This window comes from Mirounga angustirostris, unplaced genomic scaffold (genome assembly GCF_029215605.1).
Source record: "Mirounga angustirostris isolate CCGP_5_RB_7025 unplaced genomic scaffold, mMirAng1.0.hap1 SCAF_9, whole genome shotgun sequence".
NCBI classification, from domain to species: Eukaryota; Metazoa; Chordata; class Mammalia; order Carnivora; family Phocidae; genus Mirounga; species Mirounga angustirostris.
The window spans coordinates 118,236,164-118,258,166 of NW_026991717.1; the positions used below are offsets into that span (position 1 = coordinate 118,236,164).

The 22,003-nt window shown below is 47.5% G+C and overlaps 1 protein-coding gene across 2 annotated transcripts in view; it reads left to right on the forward strand.

The window, feature by feature from the left end:
* FLVCR2 (FLVCR choline and putative heme transporter 2) overlaps positions 1–21,413 on the forward strand; it is a 54,158-nt gene extending 32,745 nt beyond the window's left edge. Inside the window, exons 4-10 of one of the 2 annotated variants that reach the window (XM_064571396.1) lie at positions 8,358–8,425; positions 9,899–10,002; positions 13,030–13,140; positions 14,291–14,396; positions 14,543–14,654; positions 15,241–15,296; positions 19,172–21,413. In XM_064571396.1, coding sequence (XP_064427466.1) covers positions 8,358–8,425; positions 9,899–10,002; positions 13,030–13,140; positions 14,291–14,396; positions 14,543–14,654; positions 15,241–15,296; positions 19,172–19,249 — 635 coding nt within the window. In that variant the 3' untranslated portion in view covers positions 19,250–21,413. Of the gene's footprint in view, positions 1–8,357; positions 8,426–9,898; positions 10,003–13,029; positions 13,141–14,290; positions 14,397–14,542; positions 14,655–15,240; positions 15,297–15,548; positions 17,722–19,171 lie in introns of those variants that run through there. The other variant, XM_064571397.1, reaches the window with a different exon arrangement.
* Positions 21,414–22,003: the final 590 nt, after the last annotated feature.

The following is a 22,003-nucleotide window of genomic DNA, read 5'->3' on the forward strand; positions in this document are numbered from 1 at the left end:
TATGGCTTTTCATTTTTATAGTTCCTCAGCAGTGGCCAGCCTGGAGTGGACACTCTAACAGTTATTTAGTGAATGAATGAATGAATGAATGAATGAATGAATGAATGAGTGCCTGTATGAGTCTTGCCACATAAACCACTCCTCAACCAATCCTCTGTCATTTTGTAACACTGACTCCTTTTTACCTGAATGCAAGACAATATCCCTCTTTTATTTCACTTTTTTTGGCTTTTGGTAAGATACATTTGAATATTTATGCATTAAAAATTTTTTTTAAGATTTTATTTTACTTATTGTAGAGAGGGAGAGAGAGAGAGAGAGAGAGAGAAAAGGTACATGAGCAGGGGGAAGAGCAGAGGGAGAGGGGAAGCAGACTCTCTGCTGAGCAGGGAGCCCGAAACAGGGCTCGATCCCATGACCCCCAGATCATGACCCAAGCTGAGACCAAGAGTCAGACACTCAACCAACTGAGCCACCCAGGTGCCCCTACTAGTTAGTTTGTTTAAAATCAAGAGTCAACAGTTGTGTAACATGCTTCGTAACCATAAGAAAAAAAGAAACGAGGTTGGTTTGATGTAATTTATGCTTACTGAAACCCCAGTTGGCTATAACCTTGTTTTCTGTACAAACCTTGTATTTTCTGTACAAAACCTTGTTTTCTGTACAAACCTTGCATTTTATGTAAATGTATTTACAATAGCATTTACTATGTGCCAAGACTTTTCATATATGATTTTATTTATTTAACTCTCACCACACCCATGTGAGGTAGGTACCATAGTTATCCTTTTTCAACAGATGAGAAAACTGAAACTCAAGACAGGCTAAGTAGCTCAAGAAGACACAGCTTTGAATTGGCAGAGCCAGGATTCAAATACAGGTTTATCTAACTCCAAAGATTACACAATTAATGCCTATGCCCCTTTGTAGAACTGTGCCAGAGTTTCATGTTAGGCTTATCATGCTCTTTATCTAAATTAGAGTGTTTATCTGCTGAGGCACTAGACAAGAGGTAGTATCATCCACAGGAGAGGGGCACGCCTATTTTTCAGGCACTCACAAAAATAAGTGATCTCTCACCCGGAAAAGTGCTGGATGAGCAGATTAATCTTCAAGGTCTCAGGTCTCTGTTTCTCATTCTCTCCAGCTTTTCAGTTCTGAGTATGTCTCTGCCTTCACCCACAATATAAAGACAGAGTTTCCAATACTTAAGATATCCAACTAAAGAAGTTATGTGAGTTGCCCATCAGTGGGAGGCATTCAAGTGTAGATGGGACCAACTACTTAGTGGGGATATTGTGGAGAATGTCAGGCTATCTAGATGGATAATAAAGCCACATGACCTTTGGGATCCCTTGCAGATTCAGTATGGCGTGGCTCTGAGAACTTTCACTTTTCCTGAGTTAAACATCTCAAGTGCATTGACCTTTGAACGCCATAACTCTTATTGCATCTGACATCAGGGTATTTGAGGCCTACTTTGGGATTCTAGGGCAGATGAGTGCTTAATAAATATTTTCTATGGATGAGAATGAGGATAGTGGTGATAACTGGGCAATGATCCCAGTCTAGAGGTGGGGGAGAAAAGCAACTCTTCCTCTTCCCCTCTTGCATGGCTGGTTGCTTATATGGTCTTTAATTCGGCAGAGTGGTTTTAATACTATACTTCTGGACATTCATCTATTTGGTTAAATGATAACACAGGAAATAAATAGGGAAGCACTTCTGGAATGGTAGAGTGAGGACCTTGAATAATTTGTTCTTCCGTAAAGCAACAAGTACACTGGCAAACATTGTCAAAATCAAATTTTCAGAACTCTACAACAAAGGTTTGCAACAATCCAAGGGACATTTATTCAAGAAAAAAATGGCTGAATAATGGCAAGCACAGTGAGCTTTGTGTTTTAACTTGCCCTATTCCGATCCACCTCTCCCAGTCTCTGTGGTAGCCTTGACAACCAGCAGCCTAGCAGCCATGGTAGTTGTGAGAACCAGCAGCCTCACAGACACTTGATGGGGCAAAAACAATTTTGGACCTCCCCCAAAAGCCCCATTCCTAGGTCATTATTTGATATCTGACAGTTCTCTAGAAGAGCCCCATTCAGAGGACTTGCTTTTATTTAACCTGACTCAGAGCTTGCTCTGTGGGAAAAGCACTATTTCCAGGGCATTTGTTGAAAACAATCACTGTTTAGCATTGTAGCTGCCTAAGGTAGAATACCAGTTGGGGTAAACAGGAAGCTGGCCAAAAATCTTGAAACAAAAATCTAGAGAATGAGATGGTCATCGGGGCTTTGAAAAGCTCTGACATATTCTTAGGAATCTAGAAGTCCATGTCTACATTACCAGGAAAGACCTGACAAAGCCCTAAACTCTCACCTCTGGCTGACCTTGAGGCTCTGTGCAAGGAGGAAGTGAAGGCTAAGGCAGAGTTGACACCTGCCTGCTGGAGCATTGAGGGAGAAGCCCAACCCCCACACAGAGGAGGTCCTTGGCAAAGGTGGAGACTTACTGGTTTAAGGTATTTAAGGGAATCTCTGTCTAATCATTACCTCACCACTAACTGATGAAGCAGAAACTTCAGCAGCTGCACATGACAAAGAATACAAACTTTACAAAATTAGTCCAGGAGAGTCACAAATAGCAGCAACAGCAACAAATCCTGAGGAGGGAGGAGAATCTCATTTCCAAAGTTGACATGGTATTTAAAATGTCCAGCTTTACTAAAAGACTATGAGACATGCAAAGAAATAGGAAAGTAAGACTCATACACAAGGGAAAAAAAGCACTTAATAGAAACTCTTCCTGAGGAAGCCCTGACGTTAGACATAATAAAGATTATAAATCAACAATATAAATATGTTCAAAGAACTAAAGAACCCATGCCTAAAGAATGAAAAAAAGGTGGAGAATAATGTCTTACCAAATAGAGAATATCGATAAAGACAGGAATAAAAAAGAACCAAATAGAAATTCTGGAATTGAAAATACACTAACTAAAATGGAAAACGCCCTGGAGGGCTCAAAATCAGATTTGAGCTGTCAGCAGAAAGAATCAGTGAACTTGAAGATAGATCAAATGAAATTATCCTGTCTGAGGAACAGAAAGAATAAAAAATGAAGAAAAATAAGCCGAGCCCCTGAGACCTGTGGGAAACCATGAAGCAAACCAACATATGCATAACGGTAATCTCAGAAGGTGAGGAGAGAAAGGGTGGAAGTAAGTTGTCATTTAAACTGGGATAGCGTTAGCCAGAAAAGCAATTCTCTTCTGAGTCTCTAGGAGCATTTGACTCCATTGTATAGATAGAATTAATTAATTTTTTTTTCCTCAAAGGCCTGGGTTTATTCCAGTGAGAGAGAGTTAAACTAATCTGGATGTTTGCATATAGTTCATTATAGTCAGAAAACTGCAAGCCTTTTTCCATGATAGATAATTGGACTTGATGACTAAGCTCTTGACCAACAAGGAAATGGTTTTTAGGCTTAATCATAGATTTGGAAAGAATTTTATTGAGCCATTACTGTGTGTCAGGTACTATGTTAAGTGCTTTACATGGATTATCACATTTAATCTTCAAAACAAACCCATGACATCAGTTCTTAACTCCATTCCATTTTATATATGAGGAAGCTGAGGCTCTATTTAGTTCTGTGCCCACAACTGGAAAGCTAGCAAGCAACAGAGCTTGGATTTAAACTTCTGTCTGTCTGATGCCAGAGCCCATCTTCCTGACCGCCATGCCATTTTTGCCTCCCTATGGAGAAAGGAACATCTTAGAGACAGAGACAGAGCTCTTTTAAGCCCCACTTGTCTGAGTGGTCTTTGGGTCTACCTAGGGGAGTAAGTAAGTCCTTCTTCAGATTCAATCCTCCAGACCAGTTGCCTGGGAGTTGCCTTCTCCTAAGATGCAAATCTACTAGAGTTCCGGGGTTTTTGAAGCAGGATCAACTTATATTGACCAGCCATCTATGGGATTTAGAAAGGATGGGGTCTTGACTTTAGCGTCTCTCTAAGGCTTAGAGGTCATGTAAAGGCAGTGTTTGGGACTCAGTCCACCTAAGAATCACTGCTCTCTTCCAAATTAAATCTTTGCTTCCAATTACAAACAAAACCCTCTATAAATTCAGCTAGATGCTTTGAAGCTCTCCAGAATGTCCCCCATCCTTCCTGCAGTTTCAGGTTGGGCTTTGAAGAAGGAAATAATTCATACTTTTTATATTGTATATATGATGTTCATATTTTCCTCTGAATTATATGCACTTAAGAGCATGTGGCTTGAATCGAGCAGATGACAGCCTTTCACAGGCACATTTGCTGGACATGAGTAAATACATCTTTGAGTAAGAGCCTTGAATGCTGGAGTGGTGAATTCAGAGTTGGCCCATAAGGAATAAGAAATCTGAGTTTTGATGTCAGCTCTGCCAATTACTGAGTGTACCTCCTTCACCCATCCTTTGCCCATGAAATAATAATCTCAGAAAATAAGAAGTAAATTTGCTTTCCATTGGAGTGCTCTGAGTGGAGATGAAAGCTTTTAAAGCAATTGCAAGTAGATGCTGCATGAATCCACATTGCTGTTGCATTGGTAAACTTGATTTCCTACATTATTTTGTTGGTCTGAACTGGATTTCACCAAGTAGGGAGTAGCTCCCATGTAGCTGGTGGGATGTCCAGTACTGTCTTTTTAGTGGCTTTCCAAGTGCTTCTCCAAACTGCTGAGTCAGCTGCCCAGAGTGGAGCCTGGTGAGGGCTTTGGAGGAATTCCAGGGGCTTTTACTTGTAGGCCTGTGGTTATACCCTTAGTGGTAGGTTTGAGAGATAAAATTAGGGCTATCCAGCTAAATTTGAATTTCAGGTAAACAGCACATTCTTTTCAGCATAAACGTCCCATGGAGTATTGGGGGCATATTTATGCTAAAAAAGTGTTACCTGAAATTCAAATTGTAACTGGATGGGTTGTTTTTGTTTTTCTTCTAAATCTGGCAGCCCAACTTAGAGGGGAGGGGACAGAGATGGGGTTTGTGTTTGATGTTGCTGAAATATTACAGGAATAAAAAACTGCCTCTTCCTCTAGTAAAATACCACCACCACCCACCCCTTCTCCAGGTTTGGCAATGCAGGAAGACCCAGGGCTGGAACCATCCTCTCTCCAGGTCTGTCAGAGTCTGGGGGCAGGACGGGTCTTAGGATGTGTATCAGCAGAGGTGGGAGGGAGTGTGGGGTAAGAGAATAACCTTTCTTTGGCTACCTTCTCCTTGAGTCTCTAGGCCCTGCTTTCACATGGCCTCCTCTACTGCCTTATCATCAATGGCGCAACAATTGCCATGTTGAAAAAAGTTGTTGAAAAGGCTCCTCTTCTAAAGAATGTCCTCAAAGGGAATACTTTTCCATGTTATCCCCCAGCCTGGCCTTCAGCTATGCTTCTGAATAATCTTCCAGTAGTGGGCATCCAAACTCAGAGCCCAACACTAGAAGATTATCACCTTCCCTTGGGGCTTTCAAGGGCTTTACTACTGCCCACCCTCCATGGGTTTAGGGAGGGTGATTGTGCCCCCTCTCAGATCCTGCTTGGGAGTGGGCATAATATCCTTCTTGTAATTTCCTGGATCTTTGCTGCGGTGAGGCTGGCCCTTTAAAATGAAGGTTTAGGGCGCCTGGGTGGCTCAGTCGGTTAAGCGACTGCCTTCGGCTCAGGTCATGATCCTGGAGTCCCTGGATCGAGTCCCGCATCGGGCTCCCTGCTGGGCAGGGAGTCTGCTTCTCCCTCTGACCCTCCCCCCTCTCATGTGCTCTCTCTCATTCTCTCTCAAATAAATAAATAAAATCTTTAAAAAAAAAATAAATAAAATAAAATGAAGGTTTACTACACATTCAGGAAGGACCCAAGGGAAATGAACACAGAATATCCAGAACCCAGAGATAGGATCTGGGATCAGTGTTTCCCAAGCTTGCCTGATGATAGACTCCCCTGGGGTGCTTGGTTGAGTGCATGACTGGATTTCCCTGCCTTTCTTCTAGAAATTCAGTTTCAGAAAGTCTGGGTAAGGGCCTGGGAATCTGCTCTTAAAAAGCATTCTAGGTGATTCTGGTTTGCAGCAGGGTTAAGCATATCTAAAGTAGGTGTGTTATGGGTCATTCTCATGGTCTTGAAGCCCCTTCCCATCCCAGTTGCCACCATGTTAACCCCAGCACCTGGGAGCCCAGGCCTGGTCTTGGGTCTTCTGGATTCCCAAGGTCATTTATTTCTGAACTCTACTGAGTCTAAGAAATGACCAGGGTTGTTGTTGTTATTGTTGTTGTTGTTTAAGTGGGCTCTACACTTGAACTCAAGATCCTCAGATCAAGACCTGAGCTGAGATCAAGAGTCAGACGCTTAACCGACTGAGCCACCGAGGCGCCCCTGTTATTGTTGTTGTTTTTTTTAAAATATTTTATTTATTTATTTAAGATAGAGACAGAGAGAGAGAGAGAGAGAGAGAGAATGTTTGAGCGAGTCGCGGGGCGGGGGAGTGGCAGAGGGGGAGGGACAGGGGCAAGAAGACTCCCCACTGAGCATGGAGCCCAACACGGGGCTCAGTCTCATGACCTGGAGATCATGACCTGAGTCGAAATCAAGAGTGTGACACTCAGCTGACTGAGCCACGCAGGTGCCTGCTGTTATTTTTAAATTACAGATTCCTAGCTCCATTCCAGGAGAATCAGATTTAGTAGATCCAGGGTGGAGCCCAGGAATCTGCATTTTTAAACTCCTGCACTTAACTTTGTGTCTCATTTCTGTGGGAACCTGATAAAGGGAGTAAGTGAATGGCATTTAGGCAGCATCTCGTATGATAAAGATGACCTCGTGATAAAAGTGACTATCTGGACTGGGGGACGTTTTCGTATCTGGTAGGAGGCCATTCTTTGTGCTTCTCTGAGTATGGTGACTCTTTTCACTGACCTGTCCTCTAGGGGGCCCCCAAAGCTATGCCTGTGGAGATGCTACAAGCAATAGTCGCTCCTGTAAGGTGTTAAACCAGGGTGGTTGCCATACCCACATTGCCCTGCACCTGTGCCATCACCGTGGGGCCAGAGGATAGCTTCTGGATGGTTCCACGGTCTGGGGTTCGTGGGAGAGGAACCCCTGAGGCTGCCCTGCTCTCAAGCTGTGTCCTGTTACTTAGAGTCTTCTAAGTGTATCTAATGTTGTGTGCCGTGATGGTCTTGTGAGCCTCAAAATTAGTTAAAATTAAAAAGACCCCTGGTGAACATTATAAAGTGACTTTCTGTATTTGTTTTTAAACTCTGTGCATTTTTCTCATCTATAAAATGGGGATGATAATATTACCTACCTTGCTATGAGGATTGTAAGGTACTTACAACAGTGTCTAGTACATAAGTATGTGCTACTGCCACCCTCCTCCTCTCCACCCTCCTCCTCACCATCCTCCTCCTCACCATCCTTCTCACCATCATCCTTCTCACCATCATCCTCCTCACCATCCTCCTCACCATCATCCTTCTCACCATCATCCTCCTCACCATTATCCTCCTCACCATCATCCTCCTCACCATCCTCCTCACCATCACCCTCCTCACCATTATCCTCCTCACCATCATCCTCCTCACTATCATCTTCCTCACCATCCTCCTCACCATCATCCTCAACATCAACATCAGCATCTTCATCCTCATCCTCATCCTCATCATCGCCGTTGGGTCAGTTCCAGTCTCATCTTAGCTATTAGCTGACTGTATAGCTATGGACAAATGGCCTCATGGATTCTTACAGTATATTCTAGGTGCTCCATTTATTCGTTGGATGAATTGATGAGTTAGGAGAGTCAGCTCAATGCTCTTTAGGGTCCTTTCTGGTTTCAGATATAAGATTTTGTGTGATATTGGACCAAGAAGAAAGCTGAAGGAGGAATGGGGACAGAAAAGAGAAACCACCCACAGAAGGAGTGATGTGGGGGTCAGAGGCCTGGAGCAGTCTGGAGAGGGAACAGGTCATCAGGAGGAGATGAAGGTGTCCAGTAGTTCTGCTGACCCTGTAGGTCAGTAGGTCAATGCTTGAGAAGAATGTAGATGGTTCCGACCTGGGAGTAATGCTTTCTAGAGCCTTGTTTCCAGGGCAGGCTTAAAGGGATCAGAGGGCAGTGGTGTGGGCTAAGAAATGGTTAAAATGGTTACTTTGGGTTGTTTTGGAGTCTTTGACAGAAACTGCAGAGTAGCCTCCTATTTTCTGAGGACACCACTCACAATGGCAACAAGGATGAGGATTTCTGACCTCCCTACCTGCCAGGGGGAGAAGTTAGCAATGGCCCCAGCAGAAGGCTGTTCCTAATGCAGTGTGTCTCCCTCTCTCTTTCAGGTCTGAATGCTGGTGTTTTTTATGCCTTGTCCACTCTGCTGAATCGCATGGTGATCTTGCACTACCCGGTAAGGTAGTCCCGCGAGCATGCTGGACCTGAAGAGCGTGAGATTTCTGTCCATCTCAGCAGGACCTGGGGCAGCAGTTAGCTCTAGTCTCCCCGCCGCCACCCCCCCCCCCCCCGCAGTTCTAGGCAGCGTGGTATGGTGGTATGCTTATGGGATTTGGAGGGAGACCGCCCTGGATCTCCTCTGGCTCTGGTGCCTCTAAATTGTGTGACAAGCTGGTTAGCCTCTCTGAGCTCTCATTCTCCTTCCTGCAACAGAAACATAATTACTTATTGAAAGATTATTTTTTAGGATTAGAAAGTAAATAATACTATGTATGTGTGTGTGCATATATATATATATATTCATATGCTCCATGTATGTAAAGCACATGGCGTGGTGCCTAGCAATACAGTAGGTAAACATACAGACCTATAGATCATGTATGAAAGATTTAATTTGTAAAATAGGGGCAGAGTTTAATTTTGAATTCTTAGTTGCTCGACTGAAAGCATTTCTTTTTTTTTTTAAAGATTTTATTTATTTGTCAGAGAGAGAGGAGAGAGAACACACGAGGAGGGGGAGGGGCAGAGGCAGAGGGAGAAGCAGGCTCCCTGCTGAGCAAGGAGACCGATGCGGGACTCCATCCCAGGACCCTGGGATCATGCCCTGAGCTGAAGGCAGAGGCTTAACCGACTGAGCCACCCAGGCATCCCTGAAAGCATTTCTTAAATATTTCCAGAACCAGCAAGGGCTGGATCCTGGGAGTGGGATACTATGTGTCCTGGAGTCGGGAATCCCAGGTCCAACCCCCTTTTGAAAGGACAAGGGTCTCACACTTGCAGAAGTGGTAGGCCACTGTGGCTAATGTGTTCCAGTTTTGGAGTTTGATAGGTCTGAGTTCAGATCCTAGCTCTGCACTTAATAAATGCCACACGACCTCTGGCTAGCAGGTTAATCTCACTGTGCCTCAGTTTTTTTCATCTGTAAAGTGTAGAATATTGATTTCTAACCTTATGGTGGGGAATTTTGAGAAGTAAATGAGATGATATAATGGTTATCTTCCCATTCCTTTTGGCACCAATAGCTCAAAAAAAAAAAAAAACCAAACAACTAAGTACAGAATATTTGGATATATGTATTTCGGTCTCCCCATTTGTGAAATGGGGATAATGATAAATAAGATAAAAGGGTTGCCGTAAGGATTAAATTTACAAAGATCTACTTCAAATTGGGTCTAGGACAGTTTGGTTGACCTCAGCATCCAGGATCATGCGCACACATCTGGGTTATATTAGATTGGGAGGAGCAACTATTCTAGGAGTCTCTCTCCACTGGCAGCTTCTTAAAGGCCATCTTGCCCTGGTACGTTCAGAGAATAGGCTCTAATGGAGCCTGAGTTACTTGCCTTTCCCCTGTCACCTCTTGGTGACTGTGCTCTGTCTGGTGTCTTGTCCCGTTGCTGGGTGATCACTGGGGCTGTGGTTTTCCCAGGGGGAAGAAGTGAATGCTGGAAGAATCGGCCTGACCATCGTCATTGCAGGAATGCTTGGGGCTGTGATCTCAGGCATCTGGCTGGATAGGTCCAAAACCTACAAGTAAGTGACCTCCTCTTGGACTGAGAATTGGGGACCCATGTTTTGAAATGACACATTCCTCGGCAATATGACTCCAAAGGGTTGGGTGCAGCAGCTGGGGGTCTCAGTGGTCTTCACATTTATCTTCTCTAAGCCTCAGTTTTTCCATTTATAAAATGAGGGAAATAGTACACATTCCGTGGGGGATCTTGATGAGATTAGAGATGGAGGACAAGAGGCCTAGCACAGTACTCTTCCCCATTGCCCCATGTAGTTTGCAGAAGGGGCAAATGAGGGAGAAATGAAAATGAATGTAGAAAAATGCCAGCAGTTGGAAAGCTTATGGAAACCCCAAAGAGTGGCAATGAGGAAGTGATCCCCTGCCCCATTCCCCTGGCTCCTAGGGGCTAACCAAGGTGTCTGGGCTTCCTCTGGCTTACACTGTATCATCTTGCAACTGCTTATATCTCCTTCGTGAATATTGTGATGTGCTTTGGGCCTGAATGCCCAGTGTGTTTCCAGGAGCTCAGAGCAGTCTTTCTAAGATTTTGGTGTATGCCAGGCTAACCCAGGACGCTTATCAAAAATAGATTCCTGGCCCCCATCCTCATGGATGCCAGTTCAGTGGGGGAAACTGCATTTGTAAAGAGCAACCCACCCAGGTGCCTCAAGTCAATAGCCAGGCTTAGAAAAAGGCTCTGGAGAATGGAGACCCAACACCCTTCCCTTCTTGTTGCTCCTTTCCAGTGCTGAGCATGCACTGGGTGCTCAATTAATACTGGTCAACTGGGTAGCTGCCAGGTTTGTCCTACACTGGGGCAGGGCAGCTGCTTTGTTGAGGCCTCCAAAGCTCCCCGTGTCTGGAGGCGACAGACAGTGGCAGACCTGTTCTCTGCCACACAAACCCGCTTCTGTGAGGCTCTGGTTAGACCAGGTCTCACTCTGGCTGCCCCAGACAAAGGCCAGTTGAGGTCATCCCTGGGGATGTGGTTGCCTGGCTGAACGCGACGTGGAGCCTGGCGTGGCTTAATGACTGCTGGCGGAGCTTGGCTGCCATCTCGTCTCTGCCATCTATCTGTCAGTGGCTTGCTTCGGCCAGGCCCGAGAGCAGTGAGGACTGGCCACCCCCAAACCGGCGAACAGCAGTGTCCCTTCTCCCAGGGCTTGCTCTATGGCGGGAGAGGGGAAGGATTGGAACGACAGCTGGGCTGGGATGTGGGCAGCCAGATGGCTGAGAAGAACTAGAAAATATAGGGAAAGGGCTGAGGGCACACTTCAGAACATAGACGCCACCGTTTGCTGGCATCACTGATGTCTAACTCAGGCCTTCAGCATGAGATGCCCTTCACCCTGCGCTACGACCCGGACAGAGAAAGGATGCTCTGTGATCAGGGCATTTTGGTGCCCATTCTCTTCTCCCCGTGGCTCCCAGATTTGTCCCGTTTGGTTTGGGGGCTGGAAATTGGGTGGGTCATATCCCGTTATTTGAGGCTGGGACTACTTACAGTTTTTCTAAATGGGCCAGTGGTTTAACATGAAGCTATGGTTAAGCAAATACAGCAAAAGAGGGGCTTGTGTGGCCGGCAAAAGAAACTGGTATCCATGAAGTTGCCTTCTGCGGGGTGGGTGGGACCAGATGAGGGTGCAAGATGGAGGACGAGGAAGCCCCTCTGCCTTCAGCAGCTGCTTTGAAGCCCCAGGTGGGAGGGGCATCCTCTGCAGCCTCTGGCTTTGAGCTTTCCCGAAGATGCAAGCCTGTAGTGTGTCCGTGTGTATTAGTGTATTAGGTCCTGTGTGCAGCAGTAGAAAGAGCAGCGTAGGTTTCAGATCCCAGCGCTGGGTCCAAATCCCAGCTCTGCATTTACTCATTGGGTGATTCTGAATAAGTAACTTAATTGGTCTGAGCCTCAGTTTCCTCATTTGCAAAATTAGGGATAGTCATCCTTTTCTTGCAGGACTTTTGTCAGGCTTGAGTGCAATAAGAAATGCATGCGAAGTGCTTAATAGAATTCCCAGCACCCAATAAATGCGGGATTAGTTTGATAAAACCACAGTGTACGTCTGCTGGCGCCCCCACCGTGTTTCTTGTTTCAGGGGGGATGCGTGAAGGCTTTCAGCTTTCAGCTTTCAGCTTTCCGTCTCTGAGTCCTCATTTTGTGGCAGGCGGGCAGAGGGATGTGCGGAGCCCGCGGCCTGCCATAAGCAGGACAGGGAGAGGAACACAAGTCCAGCTGCAGGGCTGAGGCTGCAGCAGAGTCACGAGTGGGCAACATGGGAGGAGAAATGTGGGGAGGGGTGCAAGCAGGGTGAACCCCAAACAGAGAGCAGCAGGCTGCTGATGGTCCGTCTGAGGGGACCGGCAAAGGGGAATGTCACGGGGAGTGGGCAGAGCTTTCTCGCTTTGGCTTGGGAGTCAAGCGCTTAGTTCAGGGCTGGAGAATGTTCTCACTTACTTTCTGCTGCCTGGAGCAGAGTAGTTCAGGTTCGGTGAAAAATCTGTGCTGCACCTGCACCAGTGGCAACAGGAAGAACCTCGAGATGACAGAGAATCTGAAAGTCAGCTCACTGCCCAGCATGGCCATGGGCTCTTGGGGCAAAGCAGACCAGCAGAATGAGGTGGCTTCTGGGATAGTCCCACACGCCATGCTGCCTGACAGTAGCTGATACTTGTTCTGTGTTTATTTGGTGGAGGACGAGGAAGGGAGAGGGTTGTGCCCTTCTTGCTTGGGCTGCAGCTTGATATTGTTGAAAGGGTTCTGCAGGAGTCGAACACACGTATGTAGCAAGAAGGCTTCATCCTCTCCTGAGCCTCCCCTTTGTAGCACTGGCCAAAGTGTAATTAAGTAACCATTTGTGTGATCATTGGTTCAGTGTCCATCAACCTCATGGACAGAAAGTTCTGAGAGCAGATGTCCCAGCACACAGCAGAGGGCTTGGCACATAGCAGGTGCCCAATTGATACTTGTATAATGAATGGATGGATGGATGAATGAATGATCTTGTTACAGTCAGAAGTGTATGACTCAATGTCTTTGCCTCTGCTTGTAGGGAGACAACCCTGGTGGTCTACATCATGACCTTAGTGGGCATGGTGGTGTACACATTGACCTTGAACCTGGGATATCTGTGGGTCGTGTTCATCACTGCTGGCACAATGGGGTAAGTTTGACCTCTGACTTGTCTAACTGGAAAGCAGCGTCCCATGGCTCCTAGAGCTGCCGACATCCTTGGAAGCAACACTGACCCCTTTGCTGCCTTCTCATTGACCTCTGGAGATGTGGAAATCGTGGCCAGAGGTCTTGTTTACTTACAGCACTTCAAAAGGCTGCCCGGGCCTTCCATGCTGTTGGGATGGAGTTTGTCCTTCACAGACCTCAGGGAGGCTAGGAAATGTTTAGAGTCTTTTGTAGCTCTGCCTGGGACAGTGCGGGGTCGGAGGAAGTGCACAGGGCTGGGAATCAGGAAGTCTAGGTCCTGGTCTTGGTTCCACTGCTGATCTTTAGATGACAGGTGCATCACTTAACTGCTCTGAGCCTCAGTTTCCTCATCTGTAAATGAAGATGAGAGTGGCCTGTCTTGTATAGTTGTTGCAAGGAGTGAGAGAGAAGTAAGTGTGAAAGCAGCACGAAGTGTGGTACAGATATAAGAAATTAGAGTTGGAATTTTCTGGACCTGTTGTATGAGAAAGCACAGGAAACGGCACACTTTCCACAGGGGTCTCTGCTTAGCTTCACATTCCAGTTATTTTCCTGTGGGCACTATATGAATGTATGTGTGAGAGAGGAAGACAGACAGAGACAGACAGACACTCAGTCTTTCTCAGCTGGTGACTCTCCAGAGGGAAAAAGGAGGACTCTCAGATCCTCCTTCCAGGTCCCAGAGAGCATGGAGAGGCTGTTCAGTGTCCAGGGACTTCCCACTCCCAGCACAGGGCCTGGGGACCCATGACACAGAATTTCTCAGCTGAGGACTGAACACTGCAGGCATCCCCCATTCCCTTCTGCCAATTGATGGCTGGACATAGAAGGCATCCCCCATTCCCTGTCTGTAATTGATGGCTGGACATAGAAGAAGCAGGAGACCCCCAGGGGCTCCTGAGCATGAAGCCTACATATGAACTTCTTGAGCTGTGGGGGCCTCTCTTTCCTTGGTATGGCCACCTGAGGGATGGCCTGATTATTCAAAGGCCTGGAATGTCTTGATGACCAGAAACAAAACAGGAAAAGGAATTCTAAGGGAGGAGGTGGGCTCCTTATCCTTCTTGCTCTCGAATTTCTCCATCACCTTGTTTCTGTGATCTGGTCTTCAGCTTCTTCATGACTGGCTACCTCCCGCTGGGATTTGAGTTTGCCGTGGAGCTGACATACCCAGAATCAGAAGGCATGTCGTCTGGCCTCCTGAATGTGTCTGCCCAGGTAGGGTTCTTGTTTGGTGGTGGCCCCAAAGCAGTGGCTCTTTGTTTCCTACTTGACTTGGCTGCCACAGGCATTGTATGGTAGCTCAGTTCTCTCATGGGCTAGTTGGCCGGGCCCTGTTCTCAGTCTTCTATGTGCCTTTCCAGGTATTCGGGATCATCTTCACCATCTCCCAGGGCCAGATTATTGACAACTATGGAACCATGCCTGGGAACATCTTTCTCTGTGTTTTCCTCACCCTTGGGGCGGCCCTCACTGGTGAGTTGGGGCCTCAAGACAAGATGATGCTCACTCAGGCTGCTCGTGGGCTTAGGCTGTTGGCAATTTGAGACTTCAGTGTTTTGACGGATCATACAGATTGGGGGTACACGTGCAGATGGGCAGAGGGGAAGGAAATGTGTTTGAGAAGCAGGAGCATGGTTTGGTGGAATGAGCCTGGGATTTGGCGCCAAAAGACCCTTTTTTGCATCCCAGACTGTGACACTGACCTCCATAGCTGTTTGACCTTGGACAAGTGGACCAACTTCTGGAAGGCTCAGTTTCTTAATCTATAAAATGGGAGTTGTTGTAAGGATTGGAGCAACATGTGCAAACTCCCTGGCCAGTATAACTGATCTATAAATGAAAGCCAGTGTCATCCTTGGCTTCTGCCTGTAGGGACATCAGTGATCCCCAGGCTTTGTCAAGTTGGTGGGTAGAACCTCCATCTCCCTGGAATATCTACAGTAGGTCTGAGATACCTGTGACCCTTAGGAAAATGAGGGCTCCCTCTCTTGGGTGAACTTCATCATTGGTCTCTTATTAATTGTGTCTTTGTTGTTCTTTCTCAATCTCTTGATCTCAGCATTCATTAGGGCAGATCTTCGGAGGCAGAAAGCAAACAACGAAACTCCTGAGAATGTGAGTATGTGGAAGCTTTGAGAGGTGGGTCCCAGGCTTTGTTTGAGGATGTGGCAGCATGGGTGGGCCTGGGGGTGGGGGGGTGCTCCCAGAGTGGACTGGTTCTCTGGAGGCCGTGAGACCAGCTCAACTCGCATAAACATGGCACCCAAGAGTTTCCTGGGTGGGTGTTCAGCATGGCTTTTGTGTCTGCTCTTTCCCGGACTCTTCTGCTTCCTTCCCTTCTCCTGGCCTCCCTGCTGTGGTCCCCAGAGCACGTCACTGTTGTCACAGTCTGCTGAGCATCGCCCACTCCTTGGATCCTGAGACAAGTCCTGAGACCCTGGCTGCACTGCTTTCAGCCTGGGGTCAGTGGCTGGAGAGGAAAGGTGGGAGCCTACCTCGACCATGGTGGTGGTGCCCCCGAGGCAGTGGTTCTCCTGGCGTGTTACAGCCCCTTAGGCAGTGCCATGGGGATGGAGGGACTGGCGCCCGTGCATTTCCAGTAAGGCTCTAAAAGGGCAAGTCAGGGAGTAGGAGCTTATGGTGGCAGAAGGGGGAGGACTAGGAGTATGATTTAGAACAGAAAAGAGTTTCCCATCTGCTTTAATCAGCTAGGGACTATTCTAACCAAAATGTTAGGTATCAAATCTAAGCCAGGATGAAAGCAATTTCAAATCTGAGGAGGAAAAGTGGGATATTACTTAAAAAACAAATAAGCCACCCAGAACCTATTACAGAGGGAATACATGTTCTTTGTAGGAAAGCTAAAATACAGAAAAGTATACAAAATTTAAAAATCGTCCTGTAATATCATCACCTAGAGATGAAATGCTGTTTGTTTTTGCAATTACTTACATGTCTATATCTACATATAATATGTATATACATATATCTGTATATATTTATACATGGATATGTAAATATTTTTAAAACAAAAATGGAATCTTCTATCTGCTTTTTTACTTGTGAACACCTTATCAGGTCATTTTTCTTTTACAACATACTTCTAATTACAACACAGTGTTTTAATGAGTGCACATGGGTAAACCATGATTTAACAGTCTTGCTGTCTGTGGACATTAAGGTTGTTCTCAATCATTGTTACAAATATATCATGATTAATGTCCTGGAAGCTGAATCTCTGTGCATATTCTCAAGCACAGTATTTCCTTGAGAAACGGATCAGTGGTCATGCATATTTTGGAGATCTTGATATGTATTGCCAAACTGTTGTCGAAAAAGGAACACCAACACTATGAATTTATATTGCTATAGCTCTGTAGGAGAGCCAACACTGAGGCTTTATCATTTTGGAAAACTTTGCCAATTTTCTAAGGCAAAAATGGTATGTGAAAGAGTTATATTTAGTATTGTAAGGACATATGTTGGCAGATGGATGATAAGCTGTCATTGATTATTTGTCTTCTGGTCTCACACTCTGGAATTGGCAGGCTGCAGCAGGTAGCATGTGGAGGGCGGAGCCTTCCACAGGAAACTAAGTGGGGAGACACGAAAGGCAGCAGAAATGCTGTTCTCTAGACTGGTGTGAGGACCCTGGCGTTACCACCATGAGGATGGGCTTTCACTTGGGCCAGATACAAGGAGACATAAGGGTTTGGAATATATAGCGAGCCTGGGAAAAAGATGCCTATAATAAAACAGGAGAGATTTCTCGTGAGAAGGTTTCAATTTAGAATGTGACACATTGTATCAAGTGATAGGAGATTTTGCTGTTTACTTTGTCATCTGTGTTTATGTTGGCAGATACAGGCAAACGGGAAGAAAGAAAAGGTCACCTATAATCCTAGCACCTGGAGATAACCTAGTAACATTGTAGTCCATCGTTCAGGGTGGTTTTCTGTGGGTCTCCTGGTGCAGGTGGGGTTCCTAGCCTGCTTGTTTACTTCACAGTTACATTCTACCACTTCATATCTACATATATGTATTTCCATTTCCTCTTGTTTAATATTTAGGTGGTTCCAATATTTCACTGTTCTTGCAGCCGTATCTTGGTGCACAGGGACCAGGTTTGTTAATTGAGGTTGGAGTTGTTGGCTCAGTCATCTTCTGTATGGAGTATTGGAAATAGCACTGAGTAGGAGTAGGAGACAAATCCGGGGATGGTACTCCAAAGTCTGTGTCCCTGGATGACTCACCATGTGTCTTTGAACCTCACTCGCACCTGGGGAAGCTTCTGGTTATGGGAAGGTCAGAATCATGGTGGGCTCACACCCAGGGAAGCCAGGGCTGTCACAGAGCTTCCCTCCTCTGGAGCCCACCATTACATGCCCCATGGCAGTCAGCATAATTGAGACCTGGCCATGGGCACAGAAAGTCATTATCAGAGCCAGCTGAGGACAGGGTGCCCAACAGATGTGGCCAGAGCTGCTCTTTCTAATCAGTGAGATACACAGTTCTGGTAAAAAAAAAAAAAAAAAAAAAAAAGAGAGAGAGAGAAAGACAGAATGTCTAGCTTGGGGCTAATGACTAATCTAGATGATGAAAATCTTGGTTTGGGGGTTTCCGTTTTTCTTCCAGTTGGTAGTTCTCGGCCAGAGACAGTGGATGTACTTCTGTCCCCACTAATCTGTTTCTGGCTGTGATTTCCAAGCGCTGGCTTTGGAGGGAGCAGGCGTGTGTGGGCGGGCACGTGTGTGTGAACGAGAGGAGAGAGGCTGCTTGATTGACTTCAGCAGGCTGCTGGTGGCCTGAATGAAAGCTACTCATGGCTGAGGCTGAGCTGGTGGCAACAAACTGGCAAGAGAATGGGCAGGTTGGGTTTCTACAGCTGTTACCACTGCTGCGGACCAGCCCCGACACAGTCCCTGGGGGGGGCGGCGGGGGGGGAGAAGCACCATTTGTCCAGTTGGCACTGGGCCTGTAGACATTCTTCTAGCTCTCGAGTGGTGATGGCGCAGTGCTGTGCCCGTGCCAAGGCCTTCCCGCCAGTAGGTACGTGCTTGAGGTAAGAAGCATGGCACGGGGGCGCCTGGGTGGCTCAGTCGTTAAGCGTCTGCCTTCAGCTCAGGTCATGGTCCCAGGGTCCTGGGATCGAGCCTCGCATCGGGCTCCCTGCTCGGTGGGAAGCCTGCTTCTCCCTCTCCCACTCCCCCTGCTTGTGTTCCCTCTCTCGCTGTCTCTCTCTGTCAAATAAATAAATAAAATCTTTAAAAAAAAAAAAGAAGCATGGCACGGCATACACCTAGGGCCCCACAGGATCGTTTCCAGGCCCGTGCTTAATTCCAGCCCCACCTACACAAGCGTGAGCCCGAGGACTCTTCTAATCCTGGGCCATCTTTCCCCCACAAAGTCAAACAGACTGACCCAAAGTCGTCTTCTCTAGGCATTAAGTATATATACATACTTTTAGCCATTGAGTTTATGTCCTGCCTTTATAAAAATTCTCTCTGCTGCCTCCATTCCCTGCACATCGTTATCATATTCCTCATCCAGGCGGCTGCCTCCAGAGGCAGGTAGTCAGACTTTCTGTGGGCGTTGTGGAGTTGGCACTTCGGATGGCACCTGGTGGTCATCCGGGGCAGTTTCAGGCCGCCCGAATGGGGAGGGAGAGTGGGCTCTGCTGCTCTCCCGTCCCGAGGGGCTCGCGGGGCGGGATGGTTCGTGGCGGCTGTGGCGTCACAGGGAGCTGGACTTTCTGGCTTCTCTTCGGTGACACGGTGAGGGTGTGTGCGGTGTGTGTGTGCGTTTAGAGAGCACGCTGGCAGAGGCGGGAGCTGCTGTCCTGCTGCCCTTTGTCTGCTCTTGGGCTGCTGAGGGGCCTCCGGCTCTTGGTTTCCCCGCCGCCTGCGGTCCCCGACGGGCAGCTGTCCCAGCCCCGGGTGGAGCCCCGTGCCTCTTCACCGCAAGGGCTGCCTGCTTGTTGTGCCTTGCAGAAACTCCAGGGGGAGGAGGAGGAGGAGGAGAGCAACACCAGCAAAGCGGCCACCACTGTGTCCGAGGAGCATCTCTGAGAGAAAAGGTGGTGGCCAGCGCTCCCCACCTCTTCGGTCAGCCCTCGCTGCCGGCACGCGGGTCTTCGCCGGAGCAGCTTTTGGAGGGAACCGGCTGGGATGTCTGTGGCTTGGACGGCAGTGCCTCTGCCTCCTGGAACCCTCTCAGGAGCTGGCCTGGTCTAGCGGGGGAAGATGGCACCTTTCGCCGAACGCACGCTCGATACCCGCCCCCTCCCCCCGGCAGGCTGAGGGAGCTGGTGTTGGGAGAGACTGGTGGAGAATGGGGGTGCCTGGCCGTCCCCCTTCACCTGCATCCCGCAAGGAGGGAGCCTGCAAAATGATCACGGAGAGAAAGCTTATTCAGGATATTAACTTTTTCTAGAATGGCAAGACCCCTGGAAGCCCAGTTCTACGGAGAGGCAGCTGCTCTGGGTGAGGGTAATTTGGGGCTCATCACACTGCCTGCTAATGTTCTGGGGGAGAGAGAGCGCCATCAGGAAACATCAGAACAGACCCATCAGGACTCGGCCTCGCTTCTCCTGCCCTAAGCTTGGGGTCTGTTTCCAGACCCTTTCCTGAGAGCTGATCAAACCAAACATCAATAAACTTGACAGAAACTTTGCCGTGGCCGTGAAGGAGAAGCCTGTTGGGGAGGGTGACGTGCCTAGGTGTGGGAGGGCACTGGTGAAGGCCTGAATTTGGGAACTGTGGTAGCTTGATTTGGGGACAGGAAGGTTCTTTCCTACAAAATCTCTGCCCAGGACTTCTGTGTGTGTGTCGTCATCTCTGATGCCTTCACGTGGACCCTGCCTTGAGAAGCTCTGCCATCCTCCTCAGCGCTTCCTTTCTCTGAAGGGAGGGAAATCCCAGCCAACTTCCTGTAACCTTTACTGAAAACTAACCTTGTTTCATTCCACCCTGAGAAATCCACACTGCTTCTGAGAGAGGAGAGGAAAGGGGCAGAAGGAAAGGTGGCCCTTGAAATGGGCATTGAGTCTGCTTGAATTAAGTGCCTCCTGCTTCTGGAGGGGATCGTATTCGCACACCCACCCCTCCTCCCCATCCCCTTCCAGCAATCTTTTAACAGATATTGTGAATTTAAAGGGATTCCCTTTAAACCAACCCAGGGTGACCTCCTTGCCTGCCCAGCCTGCTGTTTGGCCCTACCCACGGGCTGGGGTAGTATCCCCTGAAAATAAGACGTTTTAGTAATTTCTCCTGCATTGAGCAGCTGTGATCATGACCATGGTGCTGTTTGGCTGTGACCACTGCCCGGTCTCGGCGTCCAGGGGCAGCCTGGGTTGGCAGGGGGGCCAGGGTGCCTGGGCCATTGCCCGAGGGGAGCTGGGTGTGTTTGTGTGTGTGTGTGTGTGCGTGTGTGTGTGTACAGACATTCCAGATGTTCTGTATGTAAGAGAAGTTCACACCTCTGCTGGGGGGAGTGATGGGGGGTGGAAGAGAGGTGGAGAGAAAGCAGGTCTTGCTTTTTGATAAGGAGAAAGGTGTTCACTCTTCAGCTCCTTAAAACTTTTTAACAAAATGTTTACCAGATTATTCATTCCTTTATTTTAAAAGCATAATTTGTATTTTCTACCTGTAATACCGGATGTCTTAAGACAATAAAAGATTCTCCAAGTGGTCTGCCGTGTCATTAGGTGGGGCAGAGGTGTCTTTCGGCAGTCCCGAGATTCTCACTCATTTCTGGGGCCTGGGCCGGCGGTGCGGGAGGGGCCTGCTGCAGAGGCGGGTCCTCTGTTTACACAGATGTGACCCTCCCCGTGGGCTGCTTTTTAAAGACAAGGCTGTAAAGGTGAACGTGGGCCTGTGCGGGGCCTTGCACCTCACCGTCCCGCCCGTGACCCTGCCTGCCTGCCTTTCGGGCTGTGTACGCATGCAGACAGTCCACCCCGGGTGGCCGCCCGGAGCCCGCTGTGGTTGCTGGCTCGGCCTCACAGTGCGGCTGGCCTGTTTGTTCTATGACTGCACCATCCTGCCCTGGCCATAGTCCATGCTTTCGGCCTCTGCCGTTCTGAGTGGCCATTTTTCTTCGGACTGTCCCACCTACTGCCACTTCTCCCTTCCCAGGCATGTTTGCCTTATGCTGTGGCTTGGACTTGCTGCTGCTGTCAGTTTTCTGTACGTTTCTTTCTTAGTAAAATGCACGGTGCCTATGGCGTTGTGGCCCCATTATCTGTTAGTTCTCAGCTGAAGAGAGACTTGACGAGTTCTACTTTAAATCATCTCGAATGGGAGCCAAGCCTGGCTGTTAGAGAATGATAATATTCATGATGTGTTCTATTCTAAACCATCTCTTTAGATCCTTTGGGTCTTGTCTTTGCTTATCTGGAATTACATTTCTATGACGCATGCTTAGAGGATCCAAATCCAAACCATGCATGCTTTCATTCACTTTCTAAGGTGGGCTCCATGTGGATCTACACTCACATGCTAACTCTCTAAGATCACTGTTTTTCTTACTATCTCTTGACAATAGTTGGTGAGTGAGGGATAGTCCGTACCACTGAGCTATTTTTCTAGATGTACTGTTGTGGGGATGAGGCTTGGTATCGCTGCAACCACTTTTGGCATCATAAAAGGAATCCAGCCTGAGGATGAAGCCAACATAGGAGGGCAGGGTTGAGTCCTGATCAAATCATTCTTGAAGACTATAATCTCCTTAATCTTCAGTTTTGTGAGCCAATATTATCTTTATTGTTTAAGCTAGTTTAAGATGACTTTGTTCCTTTCACCTAAAGAGTCTTAACTGATAAA